We start from the raw sequence: 19,528 nt of genomic DNA, 5'->3' as shown, positions 1-19,528 counted from the left end.
AATATAACTACTATAATACTGCTCCCTATGTACAAGAATATAACTACTATAATACTGCAACTATGTACAAGAATATAACTACTATAATACTGCCCCCTATGTATAAGAATATAACTACTATAATACTGCCTCTATGTACAAGAATATAACTACTATAATACTGCCCCTATGTACAAGAATATAACTACTATAATACTGCCCCCTATGTACAAGAATATAACTACTATAATACTGCCTCTATGTACAAGAATATAACTACTATAATACTGCCCCTATGTACAAGAATATAACTACTATAATACTGCCCCCTATGTACAAGAACATAACTACTATAATACTGCTCCTATCCTATATACAAGAATATAACTACTATAATACTGCTCCTATGTACAAGAATATAACGACTATAATACTGCCCCCTATGTACAAGAATATAACTACTATAATACTGCCCCCTATGTACAAGAATATAACTACTATAATACTGCCCCCCTATGTACAAGAATATAACTACTATAATACTGCTCCTATGTACAAGAATATAACTACTATAATACTGCCCCCTATGTACAAGAATATAACTACTATAATACTGCTCCCTATGTACAAGAATATAACTACTATAATACTGCACCTATGTACAAGAATATAACTACTATAATACTGCTCATGAGTACAAGAATATAACTACTATAATACTGCCACCTATGTACAGGAATATAACTACTATAATACTGTCCCTATGTACAAGAATATAGATACTATAATACTGCCCTCTATGTACATGAATATAACTATTATAATACTGCTCCTATGTACAAGAATATAACTACTATAATACTGCCTCCTATGTACAACAATATAACTACTATAATACTGCTCCCTATGTACAAGAATATAACTACTATAATACTGCTCCTATGTACAAGATTATAACTACTATAATACTGCCTCTATGTACAAGAATATAACTACTATAATACTGCTCCCTATGTAGAAGAATATAACTACTATAATACTGCTCCTGTGTACAAGAATATAACTACTATAATACTGGCCTCTATGTACAAGAATATAACTACTATTATACTGCCCTCTATGTACAAGAATATAACTACTATAAAACTGCTCCTGTGTACAAGAATATAACTACTATAATACACTTCTATGTACAAGAATATAACTACTATAATACTGCCCCTATGTAGAAGAATATAACTACTATAATACTGCCCCCTATGTACAAGAATATAACTACTATAATACTGCTCCTATGTACAAGAATATAACTACTATAATACTGCCCCCTATGTACAAGAATATAACTACTATAATACTGCCCCCCTATGTACAAGAATATAACTACTATAATACTGCTCCTATGTACAAGAATATAACTACTATAATACTGCCCCCTATGTACAAGAATATAGCTACTATAATACTGCCTCCTATGTACAAGAATATAACTACTATAATACTGCCCCCTATGTACAAGAATATAACTACTATAATACTGCTCCCTATGTACAAGAATATAACTACTATAATACTGCACCTATGTACATGAATATAACTATTATAATACTGCTCCTATGTACAAGAATATAACTACTATAATACTACCCCTATGTACAAGAATATAACTACTATAATACTGCCCCCTATGTACAAGAATATAGCTACTATAATACTGCCTCCTATGTACAAGAATATAACTACTATAATACTGCTCCCTATGTACAAGAATATAACTACTATAATACTGCAACTATGTACAAGAATATAACTACTATAATACTGCCCCCTATGTATAAGAATATAACTACTATAATACTGCCTCTATGTACAAGAATATAACTACTATAATACTGCCCCTATGTACAAGAATATAACTACTATAATACTGCCCCCTATGTACAAGAATATAACTACTATAATACTGCCTCTATGTACAAGAATATAACTACTATAATACTGCCCCTATGTACAAGAATATAACTACTATAATACTGCCCCCTATGTACAAGAACATAACTACTATAATACTGCTCCTATCCTATATACAAGAATATAACTACTATAATACTGCTCCTATGTACAAGAATATAACTACTATAATACTGCCCCCTATGTACAAGAATATAACTACTATAATACTGCCCCCTATGTACAAGAATATAACTACTATAATACTGCCCCCCTATGTACAAGAATATAACTACTATAATACTGCTCCTATGTACAAGAATATAACTACTATAATACTGCCCCCTATGTACAAGAATATAACTACTATAATACTGCTCCCTATGTACAAGAATATAACTACTATAATACTGCACCTATGTACAAGAATATAACTACTATAATACTGCTCATGTGTACAAGAATATAACTACTATAATACTGCCACCTATGTACAGGAATATAACTACTATAATACTGTCCCTATGTACAAGAATATAGATACTATAATACTGCCCTCTATGTACATGAATATAACTATTATAATACTGCTCCTATGTACAAGAATATAACTACTATAATACTGCCTCCTATGTACAACAATATAACTACTATAATACTGCTCCCTATGTACAAGAATATAACTACTATAATACTGCTCCTATGTACAAGATTATAACTACTATAATACTGCCTCTATGTACAAGAATATAACTACTATAATACTGCTCCCTATGTAGAAGAATATAACTACTATAATACTGCTCCTGTGTACAAGAATATAACTACTATAATACTGGCCTCTATGTACAAGAATATAACTACTATTATACTGCCCTCTATGTACAAGAATATAACTACTATAAAACTGCTCCTGTGTACAAGAATATAACTACTATAATACACTTCTATGTACAAGAATATAACTACTATAATACTGCCCCTATGTACAAGAATATAACTACTATAATACTGCCCCCTATGTACAAGAATATAACTACTATAATACTGCTCCTATGTACAAGAATATAACTACTATAATACTGCCCCCTATGTACAAGAATATAACTACTATAATACTGCTCCTATGTACAAGAATATAACTACTATAATACTGCTCCTGTGTACAAGAATATAACTACTATAATACACTTCTATGTACAAGAATATAACTACTATAATACTGCCCCTATGTACAAGAATATAACTACTATAATACTGCCCCCTATGTACAAGAATATAACTACTATAATACTGCTCCTATGTACAAGAATATAACTACTATAATACTGCCCCCTATGTACAAGAATATAACTACTATAATACTGCTCCTATGTACAAGAATATAACTACTATAATACTGCTCCTATGTACAAGAATATAACTACTATAATACTGCCCCCTATGTACAAGAATATAACTACTATAATACTGACCCCTATGTACAAGAAAATAACTACTATAATACTGCCCCCTATGTACAAGAATATAACTACTATAATACTGCCCTCTATGTACATGAATATAACTATTATAATGCTGCTCCTATGTACAAGAATATAACTACTATAATACTGCCTCCTATGTACAAGAATATAACTACTATAATACTGCTCCCTATGTACAAGAATATAACTACTATAATACTGCTCCTATGTACAAGATTATAACTACTATAATACTGCCTCTATGTACAAGAATATAACTACTATAATACTGCTCCCTATGTAGAAGAATATAACTACTATAATACTGCTCCTGTGTACAAGAATATAACTACTATAATACTGGCCTCTATGTACAAGAATATAACTACTATTATACTGCCCTCTATGTACAAGAATATAACTACTATAAAACTGCTCCTGTGTACAAGAATATAACTACTATAATACACTTCTATGTACAAGAATATAACTACTATAATACTGCCCCTATGTACAAGAATATAACTACTATAATACTGCCCCCTATGTACAAGAATATAACTACTATAATACTGCTCCTATGTACAAGAATATAACTACTATAATACTGCCCCCTATGTACAAGAATATAACTACTATAATACTGCTCCTATGTACAAGAATATAACTACTATAATACTGCTCCTATGTACAAGAATATAACTACTATAATACTGCCCCCTATGTACAAGAATATAACTACTATAATACTGCCCCCTATGTACAAGAAAATAACTACTATAATACTGCCCCCTATGTACAAGAATATAACTACTATAATACTGCTGCTATGTACAAGAATATAACTACTATAATACTGCTGCTATGTACAAGAATATAACTACTATAATACTGCCCCTATGTACAAGAATATAACTACTATAATACTGCCCCCTATGTACAAGAATATAACTACTATAATACTGCTACTATGTACAAGAATATAACTACTATAATACTGCTACTATGTACAAGAATATAACTACTATAATACTGCCCCCTATGTACAATAATACAACTACTATAATACTGCTCCTATGTACAAGAATACAACTACTATAATACTGCTCCTATGTACAAGAATATAACTACTATAATACTGCTCCTATGTACAAGAATATAACTACTATAATACTGCTCCTATGTACAAGAATATAACTACTATAATACTGCTCCCTATGTACAAGAATATAACTACTATAATACTGCTCCTGTGTACAAGAATATAACCACTATAATACTGCCCTCTATGTACAAGAATATAACTACTATAATACTGCCTCTATGTACAAGAATATAACTACTATAATACTGCCCCTATGTACAAGAATATAACTACTATAATACTGCCCCTATGTACAGGAATATAACTACTATAATACTGCCCCCTATGTACAATAATACAACTACTATAATACTGCTCCTATGTACAAGAATATAACTACTATAATACTGCTCCTATGTACAAGAATATAACTACTATAATACTGCTCCTATGTACAAGAATATAACTACTATAATACTGCCCCCTATGTACAAGAATATAAATACTATAATACTGCCCTCTATGTACATGAATATAACTATTATAATACTGCTCCTATGTACAAGAATATAACTACTATAATACTGCCTCCTATGTACAAGAATATAACTACTATAATACTGCTCCCTATGTACAAGAATATAACTACTATAATACTGCTCCTATGTACAAGATTATAACTACTATAATACTGCCTCTATGTACAAGAATATAACTACTATAATACTGCTCCCTATGTAGAAGAATATAACTACTATAATACTGCTCCTGTGTACAAGAATATAACTACTATAATACTGGCCTCTATGTACAAGAATATAACTACTATTATACTGCCCTCTATGTACAAGAATATAACTACTATAAAACTGCTCCTGTGTACAAGAATATAACTACTATAATACACTTCTATGTACAAGAATATAACTACTATAATACTGCCCCTATGTACAAGAATATAACTACTATAATACTGCCCCCTATGTACAAGAATATAACTACTATAATATTGCTCCTATGTACAAGAATATAACTACTATAATACTGCCCCCTATGTACAAGAATATAACTACTATAATACTGCTCCTATGTACAAGAATATAACTACTATAATACTGCTCCTATGTACAAGAATATAACTACTATAATACTGCCCCCTATGTACAAGAAAATAACTACTATAATACTGCCCCCTATGTACAAGAAAATAACTACTATAATACTGCCCCCTATGTACAAGAATATAACTACTATAATACTGCTCCTATGTACAAGAATATAACTACTATAATACTGCTGCTATGTACAAGAATATAACTACTATAATACTGCCCCTATGTACAAGAATATAACTACTATAATACTGCTCCTATGTACATGAATATAACTACTATAATACTGCCCCTATGTACAAGAATATAACTACTATAATACTGCTCCTATGTACAAGAATATAACTACTATAATACTGCCCCCTATGTACAAGAATATAACTACTATAATACTGCCCCCTATGTACAATAATACAACTACTATAATACTGCTACTATGTACAAGAATATAACTACTATAATACTGCCCCCTATGTACAAGAATATAACTACTATAATACTGCCCCCTATGTACAATAATACAACTACTATAATACTGCTCCTATGTACAAGAATATAACTACTATAATACTGCTCCTATGTACAAGAATATAACTACTATAATACTGCTCCTATGTACAAGAATATAACTACTATAATACTGCTCCCTATGTACAAGAATATAACTACTATAATACTGCTCCTGTGTACAAGAATATAACTACTATAATACTGCCCTCTATGTACAAGAATATAACTACTATAATACTGCCTCTATGTACAAGAATATAACTACTATAATACTGCCCCTATGTACAAGAATATAACTACTATAATACTGCCCCTATGTACAGGAATATAACTACTATAATACTGCCCCCTATGTACAATAATACAACTACTATAATACTGCTCCTATGTACAAGAATATAACTACTATAATACTGCTCCTATGTACAAGAATATAACTACTATAATACTGCCTCTATGTACAAGAATATAACTGCTATAATACTGCTCCTATGTACAAGAATATAACTACTATAATACTGCCCCCTATGTACAAGAATATAACTACTATAATACTGCTCCCTATGTACAAGAATATAACTACTATAATACTGCTCCTATGTACCAGAATATAACTACTATAATACTGCCCCCTAAATAGAAGTATATTCACATCTCATTGGATAAAATACGTGATCAATGAGAAATGTGCAATTTTGGAAATACTCACAAGATATTGAATTTTAAGAGCTGGACGGCCAGACATTCACAGAATCCTTCAATTGCAAACTTCGATGCTGCATAGATGTCATTAAATACAATCCCTGCATAATAAAAGAGACAACGTGAACGCATCACATGTACACAAAAATCGCAAACTGATACTATGTAGCCTGACAATCCCTCAGACACCAAGCCGATCACAGGTTTCCTGCTGCTCCGACCTCCAGTGATCAACCGTAAGCAAGAAACAAGTGTTCCGTTACCCAGCAGCGCCACCACAGGCAGAATGAGGCATTACACAGTGGGCATTTAAATCAAAACAGGTCGGGTCCTGCAGATGAAGATGTAATCCAGAGCTGTCAGTCCAAAAGTTTAGAAACCTGAATATTTAAGAAAGTAAAAGTGAGGATTTGTTTTTCTTAGGAGAACATCTCTGTGTTCCGAATTATTGGCCAAATAAATGAAAAGCGTAAATTTTCCATCAAAGTTTTTTATTTTCATCTGTTAAACTGAGAATAAACCAAACAGCTCAAAATGTCCAAAGATTCATGTCTGACATTTCCATAGGAAATCTCAGTGACCGATATAGTAATACGGCCGTCCTTCTACTCAATAACAGCCATAAGCTCCATCCATGGAGTCCATCAGTTTCTTAAGCTGTTGACAATCAGCTTTTTGGGCAGCACCAACCACAGCCCAAGACATTGTTCCGAGAGGTGACTGTTTTCCTTCGCTGTAAATCTCACGTTTAAGAAGGGTCCACAAGTTCTCAGGAGGGTTTGGGTCGGGCGATGAATTAGTCTTCATCTTTAAGGCGTTTACTGGCAGCCGAGCAGTGGAGACTTCGATGCTGCGATGGAGCATTGTCCTGCAGAAAAATTGTGGTTGTCTTGAAAGATTCTGACTTTTCCCTGTACCACTGCCGGAAGAAAGTGTCTTCTAAAAACTGACAGTAGGTTTAGGAGTTAATTTTGAGTCCATCTTCAACCCAATAAGGTCCACCTATCTGGAATCTGAGGGGAAGTGGAGGTTTGTGGCCATTACTGATCCAGCCCTGGCCCATCCGGTCCATCAAGAGTCACTCTCATCTAATCAGCCCGTAAAATCTTTGATCTGTCTTCAGATATTTCTTGGTCCGGTTCAGCCTCCTCACCTCGGCCATATCTCTGAGAACTGAACACCTGGTACTTCTGTGTCTTGCTCAGTGGTGGTCGGGCTTGGCCTCCTCACCTCGGCTGTGTCTCTGAGCACTGGACACCTTGTACTTCTGTGTCATGCTCAGTGGTGGTCGGGCTCGGCCTCCTCACCTCCTCTGTGTCTCTGAGCACTGAACACCTTGTACTGCTGTGTCTTCCTCAGTGGTGGTCGGGCTCAGCCTCCTTACCTCGGCCGTGTCTCTGAGCACTGAGCACCTTGTACTTTTGTGTCTTCCTCAGTGGTGGTCGGGCTCAGCCTCCTTACCTCGGCCGTGTGTCTGAGCACTGAGCACCTTGTACTTCTGTGTCTTGCTCAGTGGTGGTCGGGCTCAGCCTCCTCACCTCGGCCGTGTCTCTGAGCGCTGAGCACCTTCTACTACTGTGTCTTGCTCAGTGGTGGTCGGGCTCGGCCTCCTCACCTCGTCTGTGTCTCTGAGCACTGAACACCTTGTACTGCTGTGTCTTGCTCAGTGGTGGTCAGGCTCAGCCTCCTCACCTCGGCCGTGTCTCTGAGCACTGAACATCTTTTACTTCTGTGTCTTCCTCAGTGGTGGTCGGGCTCAGCCTCCTCACCTCGGCCGTGTCTCTGAGCACTGAACACCTTAAATTTCTGTGTCTTTCTCAGTGGTGGTCGGGCTCAGCCTCCTCACCTCGGCCATGTCTCTGAGCACTGAACACCTTGTACTTCTGTGTCTTGCTCAGTGGTGGTCGGGCTCAGCCTCCTCACCTCGGCCATGTCTCTAAGCACTGAGCAACTTGTACTTCTGTGTCTTGCTCAGTGGTGGTCGAGCTCGGCCTCCTCACCTCGTCTGTGTCTCTGAGCACTGAACATCTTGTACTTCTGTGTCTTGCTTAGTGGTGGTCGGGCTCAGCCTCTTCACCTCAGCCGTGTCTCTGAGCATTGAGCACCTTGTACTTCTGTGTCTTGCTCAGTGGTGGTCGGGCTCGACCTCCTAACCTCGTCTGTGTCTCTGAGCACTGAACACCTTGTACTTCTGTGTCTTGCTTAGTGGTGGTCAGGCTCAGCCTCCTCACCTCGGCCATGTCTCTGAGCATTGAGCACCTTGTACTTCGGTGTCTTGCTCAGTGGTGGTCGGGCTCAGCCTCCTCACCTCGGCCGTGTCTCTGAGCACTGAACATCTTTTACTTCTGTGTTTTGCTCAGTGGTGGTCGGGCTCAGCCTCCTCACCTCGGCCGTGTCTCTGAGCACTGAACACCTTAAATTTCTGTGTCTTTCTCAGTGGTGGTCGGGTTCAGCCTCCTCACCTCGGCCGTGTCTCTGAGCACTGAACACCTTGTACTTCTGTGTCTTGCTCAGTGGTGGTCGGGCTCAGCCTCCTCACCTCGGCCGTGTCTCTGAGCACTGAACACCTGGTACTTCTGTGTCTTGCTCAGTGGTGGTCAGGTTCAGCCTCCTCACCTCGGCCGTGTCTCTGAGCACTCAACATCTTGTACTTCTGTGTCTTGCTCAGTGGTGGTCGGGCTCGGCCTCCTCACCTCGGCCGTGTCACTGAGCACCTTGTACTTCTGTGTTTGCTTAGTGGTGGTCGGGCTCAGCCTCCTCACCTCGGCCATGTCTCTGAGCACTGGACACCTTGTACTTCTGTGTCTTCCTCAGTGGTGGTCGGGCTCGGACTCCTCACCTGGGCTATGTCTCTGAGCACTGAACACCTTGTACTTCTGTGTCTTCCTCAGTGGTGGCCGGGCTCAGCCTCCACATCTTGGCCGTGTCTCTCAGCACTGAACACCTTGTACTTCTGTGTCTTGCTCAGTGGTGGTCGGGCTCAGCCTCCTCACCTCGGCTGTGTCTCTGAGCACTGAACACCTTATACTTCTGTGTCTTTCTCAGTGGTGGTCGGGCTCAGCCTCCTCACCTTGGCCGTGTCTCTCAGCACTGAACACCTTGTACTTCTGTGTCTTGCTCAGTGGTGGTTGGGCTCGGCCTCCTCACCTCGGCTGTGTCTCTGAGCACTGAATACCTTATACTTCTGTGTCTTTCTCAGTGGTGGTCGGGCTCAGCCTCCTCACCTCGGCCATGTCTCTGAGCACTGAACACCTTGTACTTCTGTGTCTTGCTCAGTGGTGGTCGGGCTCGGCCTCCTCATCTCGGCCGTGTCTCTGAGCACTGATCACCTTGTACTGCTGTGTCTTGTTCTGCGGTGGTCGGGCTCAGCCTCCTCACCTCGGCCGTGTCTCTGAGCACTGATCACCTTGTACTGCTGTGTCTTGTTCTGCGGTGGTCGGGCTCGGCCTCCTCATCTCGGCCGTGTCTCTGAGCACTGATCACCTTGTACTGCTGTGTCTTGTTCTGCAGTGGTCGGGCTCAGCCTCCTCACCTCGGCCATGTCTCTGAGCACTGATCACCTTGTACTGCTGTGTCTTGCTCAGAGGTGGTCGGGCTCAGCCTCCTCACCTCGGCTTTGTCTCTGAGCACTGAATACCTTATACTTCTGTGTCTTCCTCAGTGGTGGTCGGGCTCAGCCTCCTCACCTCGGCTGTGTCTCTGAGCACTGGACACCTTGTACTTCTGTGTCATGCTCAGTGGTGGTCGGGCTCGGCCTCCTCACCTCCTCTGTGTCTCTGAGCACTGAACACCTTGTACTGCTGTGTCTTCCTCAGTGGTGGTCGGGCTCAGCCTCCTTACCTCGGCCGTGTCTCTGAGCACTGAGCACCTTGTACTTTTGTGTCTTCCTCAGTGGTGGTCGGGCTCAGCCTCCTTACCTCGGCCGTGTGTCTGAGCACTGAGCACCTTGTACTTCTGTGTCTTGCTCAGTGGTGGTCGGGCTCAGCCTCCTCACCTCGGCCGTGTCTCTGAGCGCTGAGCACCTTCTACTACTGTGTCTTGCTCAGTGGTGGTCGGGCTCAGCCTCCTCACCTCGGCCGTGTCTCTGAGCACTGAACACCATGTACTGCTGTGTCTTGCTCAGTGGTGGTCAGGCTCAGCCTCCTCACCTCGGCCGTGTCTCTGAGCACTGAACATCTTTTACTTCTGTGTCTTGCTCAGTGGTGGTCGGGCTCAGCCTCCTCACCTCGGCCGTGTCTCTGAGCACTGAACACCTTAAATTTCTGTGTCTTTCTCAGTGGTGGTCGGGCTCAGCCTCCTCACCTCGGCCATGTCTCTGAGCACTGAACACCTTGTACTTCTGTGTCTTGCTCAGTGGTGGTCGGGCTCAGCCTCCTCACCTCGGCCATGTCTCTAAGCACTGAGCAACTTGTACTTCTGTGTCTTGCTCAGTGGTGGTCGAGCTCGGCGTCCTCACCTCGTCTGTGTCTCTGAGCACTGAACATCTTGTACTTCTGTGTCTTGCTTAGTGGTGGTCGGGCTCAGCCTCTTCACCTCAGCCGTGTCTCTGAGCATTGAGCACCTTGTACTTCTGTGTCTTGCTCAGTGGTGGTCGGGCTCGACCTCCTAACCTCGTCTGTGTCTCTGAGCACTGAACACCTTGTACTTCTGTGTCTTGCTCAGTGGTGGTCGGGCTCAGCCTCCTCACCTCGGCCATGTCTCTGAGCATTGAGCACCTTGTACTTCGGTGTCTTGCTCAGTGGTGGTCGGGCTCAGCCTCCTCACCTCGGCCGTGTCTCTGAGCACTGAACATCTTTTACTTCTGTGTTTTGCTCAGTGGTGGTCGGGCTCAGCCTCCTCACCTCGGCCGTGTCTCTGAGCACTGAACACCTTAAATTTCTGTGTCTTTCTCAGTGGTGGTCGGGTTCAGCCTCCTCACCTCGGCCGTGTCTCTGAGCACTGAACACCTTGTACTTCTGTGTCTTGCTCAGTGGTGGTCGGGCTCGGCCTCCTCACCTCGGCCGTGTCTCTGAGCACTGAACACCTTGTACTTCTGTGTCTTGCTCAGTGGTGGTCGGGCTCAGCCTCCTCACCTCGGCCGTGTCTCTGAGCACTGAACACCTGGTACTTCTGTGTCTTGCTCAGTGGTGGTCAGGTTCAGCCTCCTCACCTCGGCCGTGTCTCTGAGCACTCAACATCTTGTACTTCTGTGTCTTGCTCAGTGGTGGTCGGGCTCGGCCTCCTCACCTCGGCCGTGTCACTGAGCACCTTGTACTTCTGTGTTTGCTTAGTGGTGGTCGGGCTCAGCCTCCTCACCTCGGCCATGTCTCTGAGCACTGGACACCTTGTACTTCTGTGTCTTCCTCAGTGGTGGTCGGGCTCGGACTCCTCACCTGGGCTATGTCTCTGAGCACTGAACACCTTGTACTTCTGTGTCTTCCTCAGTGGTGGTCGGGCTCAGCCTCCTCCCCTCGGTCATGTCTCTGAGCACTGAACACCTTGTACTTCTGTGTCTTGCTCAGTGGTGGTCGGGCTCAGCCTCCACATCTTGGCCGTGTCTCTCAGCACTGAACACCTTGTACTTCTGTGTCTTGCTCAGTGGTGGTCGGGCTCAGCCTCCTCACCTCGGCTGTGTCTCTGAGCACTGAACACCTTATACTTCTGTGTCTTTCTCAGTGGTGGTCGGGCTCAGCCTCCTCACCTTGGCCGTGTCTCTCAGCACTGAACACCTTGTACTTCTGTGTCTTGCTCAGTGGTGGTTGGGCTCGGCCTCCTCACCTCGGCTGTGTCTCTGAGCACTGAATACCTTATACTTCTGTGTCTTTCTCAGTGGTGGTCGGGCTCAGCCTCCTCACCTCGGCCGTGTCTCTGAGCATTGAGCACCTTGTACTTCTGTGTCTTGCTCAGTGGTGGTCGGGCTCGGCCTCCTCATCTCGGCCGTGTCTCTGAGCACTGATCACCTTGTACTGCTGTGTCTTGTTCTGCGGTGGTCGGGCTCAGCCTCCTCACCTCGGCCGTGTCTCTGAGCACTGATCACCTTGTACTGCTGTGTCTTGTTCTGCGGTGGTCGGGCTCGGCCTCCTCATCTCGGCCGTGTCTCTGAGCACTGATCACCTTGTACTGCTGTGTCTTGTTCTGCGGTGGTCGGGCTCAGCCTCCTCACCTCGGCCATGTCTCTGAGCACTGATCACCTTGTACTGCTGTGTCTTGCTCAGAGGTGGTCGGGCTCAGCCTCCTCACCTCGGCCGTGTCTCTGAGCATTGAACACCTTGTACTGCTGTGTCTTTCTCAGTGGTGGTCGGGCTCAGCCTTCTCACCTCGGCCGTGTCTCTGAGCACTGAGCACCTTGTACTGCTGTGTCTTGTTCTGCGGTGGTCTTGCTCAGCCTCCTCACCTCGGCCGTGTCTCTGAGCACTGATCACCTTGTACTGCTGTGTCTTGCTCAGTGGTGGTCGGGCTCAGCCTCCTCACCTCGGCCGTGTCTCTGAGCACTGATCACCTTGTACTGCTGTGTCTTGCTCAGTGGTGGTCGGGCTCAGCCTCCTCACCTCGGCCGTGTCTCTGAGCATTGAACACCTTGTACTGCTGTGTCTTTCTCAGTGGTGGTCGGGCCCAGCCTCCTCACCTCGGCTGTGTCTCTGAGCACTGATCACCTTGTACTGCTGTGTCTGGTTCAGCGGTGGTCGGGTTTGGACCTAATAATTCTGCACACAGTGTGGCTTTTACATCTTTGTTTCTCTGCACATTCAACTCCATGTGGTCAGAATGAGCTCACTGAGGGATTAACTTTGCAGTCAGCAATAGTCACTGCTAAACGGAGGCTGCGGAAAGTAAGTGGTTCAAAACTTTGCATGAAGACCAATTACAAAAATGATTTTTAGCCTTAAATAAATGCATTTTAGTAATAGAAAAGTATTACAGCTTGACATCAAAGTAACAAAAACCCCATTGTACCCCATAAAGTAAAGGGGTTTTGACAGTGATGGTGTTGTTCACATGGTCTCCGGACCATCTGGGACGTCATTGGTCAAAAGGAGCTGCCAGCAGTGGATCTTGATGATTTGCCGAAGTGCGACACAAGTTGCACTTTTGAATGACACCATTCACTTTACCACATAATGTACTGGAAAACGGGGAAAAAAAATTCCAAGAGCGATGAAATTGCGAAATAAACACAATTCTGACATTATTTTTAGGGAATTGTATTTGCGGTAAACAAGACTTTGCAATATGATTGTCTTCATCAGTGCGATTACGGCGATACCAAACTTGTCCATTTTGTTTTCATTATTTTTTTTGCATATTTTTGATCGTGTCGCCATCTTCCAAGACTAACGCTTTTATTTTTCGGTTGATGGAGCTGATGTGAGGGCTTATTTTTTGTGGGGCGAGATGACGTTTTTGTTGATATTATTTAGATATAGTTATAAGTTATAACATTTTGATCGCTTCTTACAACATTTTTTGCCGTATTGCGTCAGCCGATAAAAAAACAATTTTGACAGTTTGAATATTTTTTTCTGTTTACTGATCGGGTTAATTATTTTTAGATTTTGATAGATCGGACTTTTCTGGACTCGGTGATACCACATATGTATATTTTTTATTTTTAATGGGGGGAAAGGGGGGTGATTTGAAGTTTTATAGGGTTTTTTTTTCATTTCTTTTTTTACTGTATTTATTTGTTCCCTTGAACCCTTTCTTGAAGATGTCTAACCATCACCAATAATCTGAGACATGATTGAGCTATAATGTCATCATGCTACATAACAATATCTCACCTTGTAGACCCATGACGCTGCTTATAACCACAATATGGCCACTTCTTCTCTTCTTCATGGACGGGAGCAATTCTTTGACCAAGCGTACCACCCCAAAAAAGTTTGTCTCAAAGATTTTCCTCATGTCTTCCATTGAGAAACTTTCAATTGGACCGACCTGGCCTACACCCGCATTGTTCACTGTGAACCAAAAAAAAGCAATTAAAGTGGATTCAGATTGAGATAATTCAAAACCAATATTCGTAAACTGAAGTAACCATATTGACCACTTACGCAGGACGTCTACTGTCTGGCCAGGCAGCTCTGCTACGCATTTCTTCACCGACTCGTCACTGTTTACGTCCAGCTGTCTGATTACCAGGGTCTTATTGAAGGACGCCCCAGCTTCCGCTTCCAGCTTCTCACTCTTCTTGAGGTCCCTCATGGTGGCAATCACTGCAAATAGATCAGAAACTTGAGGTTAGTGCTTCTCCACCAAATCAGTAGACCATCGAATTCTTTGGCCAGTCATCACGTTGACACAAAGGTCTCCAAATTTGGTCCTGAGACCTCTATATGGTTCTAGTCTCATGTCTCATTGATATGTACGTAGCCCATTTGGGTTGGAAGGATAAAAGTGCCTTTTTTTGACCTGATTGAACCCAACAATCGGCCTACCTTGATCTACTTGGTTCCAGTCTTCTCTCTTCTTTTCGACCTGGGTTAACAATCATTATTATAGTGTTAGGTTTTACGCTCTGCAGGAATTACTAATGAAGATTTATCAGTTTGGGTTACAAAACACTTCACCTCATCCCCTGGGCTATCAGTGGGTATTAGTTGGCAGTCATATGGTACATTAAGAGGCTTTGTGGTCGGAGAGAATAAGTCTCTAGAATAAACAGATTTGCTTGGAGCAAAAGGTCAGTGTCTGAGACTGTGGGACAATCGAAAACATCAAACTCAAAGGACTACTCCAGTAATTGTTTTTTTAATTTTTTTCCCTTTGTTAGGGATAATGTTCAGTGTCATGTAGGAAACAACATACTCACTGGTCGCCGTTTTCTCCAGGTTTCAGCAACGTTTCAGGTCTGTTGCAGCACTACGTGACTGCATTTGCGACCTGCCGAATCCTTTAGTGCATACCTGTGAAACTCTGGCCCACAGGGTGGATTTATTTGGCCGACGACACCAGAACCATCACCCCTATGTGGGGCCCATTATTCTGTATGGAGGGCTATGTGGAGCCCATTATTCTGTATGGAGGACTATGTGGGGCCATTATACTGTATGGAGGACTATGTGGGGTCATTATTCTGTATGGAGGACTATGTGGGGCCCATTATTCTGTATGGAGGACTATGTGGGGCCCATTATTCTGTATGGAGGACTATGTGGGGCCCATTATTCTGTATTGAGCACTATGTGGGGCCCGTTATTCTGTATGGAGGACTATGTGGGGCCCGTTATTCTGTATGGAGGACTATGTGGGGCCATTATTCTGTATGGAGGACTATGTGGGGCCCATTATTCTATATGAATGACTATGTGGGGCCATTATTCTGTATGGAGGACTATGTGGAGCCCATTATTCTGTATGGAGGACTATGTGGGGCCCATTATTCTGTATTGAGCACTATGTGGGGCCCGTTATTCTGTATGGAGGACTATGTGGGGCCCGTTATTCTGTATGGAGGACTATGTGGGGCCATTATTCTGTATGGAGGACTATGTGGGGCCCGTTATTCTGTATGGAGGACTATGTGGGGCCATTATTCTGTATGGAGGACTATGTGGAGCCCATTATACTGTATGGAGGGCTATGTGGGGTCATTATACTGTATGGAGGACTATGTGGGGCCCATTATACAGTATGGAGGACTATGTGGGGTCATTATACTGTATGGAGGACTATGTGGGGCCCATTATTCTGTATGGCGGACTATGTGGGGCCCATTATTCTGTATGGAGGACTATGTGGGGCCCATTATTCTGTATGGAGGACTATGTGGGGCCCATTATTCTGTATGGAGGACTATGTGGGGCCCATTATTCTGTATGGAGGACTATGTGGGCCCATTATTCTATATGGAGGACTATGTGGGGCCCATTATTCTGTATGGAGGACTATGTGGGGTCATTATACTGTATGGAGGACTATGTGGGGCCCATTATACAGTATGGAGGACTATGTGGGGCCCATTATTCTGTATGGAGGACTATGTGGGACCCATTATTCTGTATGGAGGACTATGTGGAGCCCATTATTCTGTATGGAGGACTATGTGGGGTCATTATACTGTATGGAGGACTATGTGGGCCCATTATTCTCTATGGAGGACTATGTGGGGTCATTATTCTGTATGGAGGACTATGTGGGGTCATTATTCTGTATGGAGGACTATGTGGGGCCCATTATACTGTATGGAGGACTATGTGGAGCCCATTATACTGTATGGAGGGCTATGTGGGACCCATTATTCTATATGGAGGACTATGTGGAGCCCATTATACTGTATGGAGGGCTATGTGGAGCCCATTATACTGTATGGGGGACTATGTGGAGCCCATTATACTGTATGGAGGGCTATGTGGGGCCCATTATTCTGTATGGAGGACTATGTGGGGTCATTATACTGTATGGAGGACTATGTGGGGCCCATTATACAGTATGGAGGACTATGTGGGGCCCATTATTCTGTATGGAGGACTATGTGGGGCCCATTATTCTGTATGGAGGACTATGTGGGGCTCATTATTCTGTATGGAGGACTATGTGGGGCCCATTATACTGTATGGAGGACTTTGTGGGGCCATTATACTGTATACTAGTTGGCCCGTGACTTTGTCCAAGTTTTTCATGTTGGCCCTTTGTGTGTTTGAGTTAGACATCCCTGCCTTAGTGATTCCTGTGTGGAGCGGAGGTCATATTCTGAATTTTCTGAATGAAAGTTTATGAGAATCAGAACGAGACTAGAGAGTGAATTTGCCCCTCCACACAAGGATCTGGCAGGTTACAGATGCAGTGACGAAGTGCCGGATTGTACAGGAGTTCTGCTTTAAATCTAAGAGGGGAACTTTTTTCTCCTCATTTTTAAAAAGTAGATAAAATATGTGCATTGTTATAGGGAAAAAGTTTTACTCCAGATTTATGTGTTGTGTCTTTTTAAAAAAGGGTGTGGCGTAAAAATTGTATAAATCTAACTAGAATGTAGTGTTATATTTAAGGATGTGACAAATGTTATCAATCATAATGCGACATTTTGATAAAATTGGTGCAAATAAAAGCAACACAGCGGCAAGACGAAACTGACATCAACATTTCCCCCCATAAAAATCAACCAAAAAACGTATATCAGGCGTAGATATGCCGCATCATTTACACTCATTACTGCCTTAAATCATAATTACATCACATCTGTGGGTCCACGGGAAGCAGAACAACCACTGAAAAGTATCGAGTGAGGCATAAAACAGATGACATTTTGCAAAATTACTCCGTTGTTGCATTGACAGGTTTTTCAGGTTTGTGCTCGTTATGTTCAGTCAGACATTGTAAAGTCAGTTTGTTCCGGGCTTTCATGCTCAGTCTCCTTTATCTTTCTATACTGGGTGAAGGTCTGTGATTGCGGATAATAAAGGTTATATCAGGTTTTCTCCCTTCCTCACATAACAGTACAATGTCCTCCTCTATCGGGAATGAATCATCAGAAAATGATCTGCTGTTTAGTCAGGGTTTTATGTTACATTTTTTAAAAATATTTTGGTAATGTTGATTTTTATTTTGCACATCATGAATTGTATTTAAAAATGAGAAATCTTGCAATTTTCACATGGGCCACTGCAGCCATTTTTTTACTTATATTTCCGGTTCCTTACAGAAGTCTCATTATCATCACAGGCAGGATTACAATGACAGGTAACACCTCTATATACAGCTGATAAAACAGGATATACCAATCACAACAGCTGATGTCACAGCTCACCTCCTCCTCCTCCTGTACAATGACTGATAACAGCTCTCTATATAGTAGATAACACAGGATCCACCATTCACAATAGGTGATGTCACAGCTCACCTCCTCCTCCTCCTGTACAATGACTGATAACACCTCTATATACAGTAGATAACACAGGATCCACCATTCACAATAGGTGATATCACAGCTCACCTCTTCCTCCTGCACAACGACTGATAACACTTCTATATACAGTAGATAACACAGCATCCACCATTCACAATAAGTGTTGTCACAGTGTGTCACCCTGGCCTGGATGCCACAAATATAATAAAGCTGTGTCTGAGAGCAAGGGGGAGGTTCTCTAGTCAAGGAACATTAGCATGCAATACCTCCTGTTCCAGGCCAGCAGGGGGAGCAGGCTGCCCCTATAAAAGCTGGAGCTGGGGGCAGGGTTAGAGAGAACTGGACAACCTGTCTCTGGATTGAGAAGTGTCCCAGAGCAGGGACAGACAGTTGTGTTGCAGCCTAAGAGGACGTGTGGCAGTAGGAGAGCCACGAGCCAGGGACAAGAGGCGAAGTGAACCTGTCCTGGCAGACAAAGAGGCTAATCTACCAGACTTTGGTGTCTGAGGCTGTGAGGATTCCACATTCTACAGCAGATAACCAGTCCGCAGGGGATTGTATGTTCCTTGGCCTAAGAAGCCCGGAGGCTCCACCACAGCAGAAGGGACCAGCAAAGCCGTACCAGGCCGGGAGTAGAAAGGGACCCAAGTTGCAAGCCATACGGGCGAGAGGACACGGTGAGCTCGGGAACGTGGGCTGTTACACTACAAGGAGGGAACTAGCCAGAAGGAGCACAGAAAGCACGGTAGGCCTACACCCTCACCCTGACCAGGGCCAGCCTCCCACTTGTTCTCAGACATCCAGGCCCCCTCCTAGCCGGGCCTGTTTCTCGGTCATATTACCTGTTCTAATAAATACCCTGAACTGTTTAAGAGGCCTCCGTTTCCTGGCTATCGCGGTC

General features: G+C 42.7%; 1 protein-coding gene across 3 annotated transcripts in view; it reads right to left on the bottom strand.

Moving 5' to 3' along the window:
* Positions 1–19,528, bottom strand: part of RDH8 (retinol dehydrogenase 8) — a 74,575-nt gene that overhangs the window by 28,793 nt on the left and 26,254 nt on the right. For 2 of the 3 annotated variants that reach the window (XM_073654127.1, XM_073654126.1), the window contains exons 2-4: positions 14,837–14,998; positions 14,564–14,743; positions 6,811–6,904 (exon numbers count right to left, since the gene is read on the bottom strand). In XM_073654127.1, the coding sequence (XP_073510228.1) occupies positions 6,811–6,904; positions 14,564–14,743; positions 14,837–14,998 (436 nt within the window). Of the gene's footprint in view, positions 1–6,810; positions 6,905–14,563; positions 14,744–14,836; positions 14,999–15,220; positions 15,261–17,953; positions 18,129–19,528 lie in introns of those variants that run through there. The other variant, XM_073654125.1, reaches the window with a different exon arrangement.

The sequence above is a fragment of the Phyllobates terribilis genome, unplaced genomic scaffold (genome assembly GCF_046119375.1).
Source record: "Phyllobates terribilis strain yellow unplaced genomic scaffold, ASM4611937v1 Scaffold_11__3_contigs__length_659146591, whole genome shotgun sequence".
Lineage (NCBI taxonomy): Eukaryota > Metazoa > Chordata > Amphibia > Anura > Dendrobatidae > Phyllobates > Phyllobates terribilis.
The sequence above is the reverse complement of the archived record's forward strand: the minus strand, read 5'-3'. Positions and strand labels throughout refer to the sequence as shown.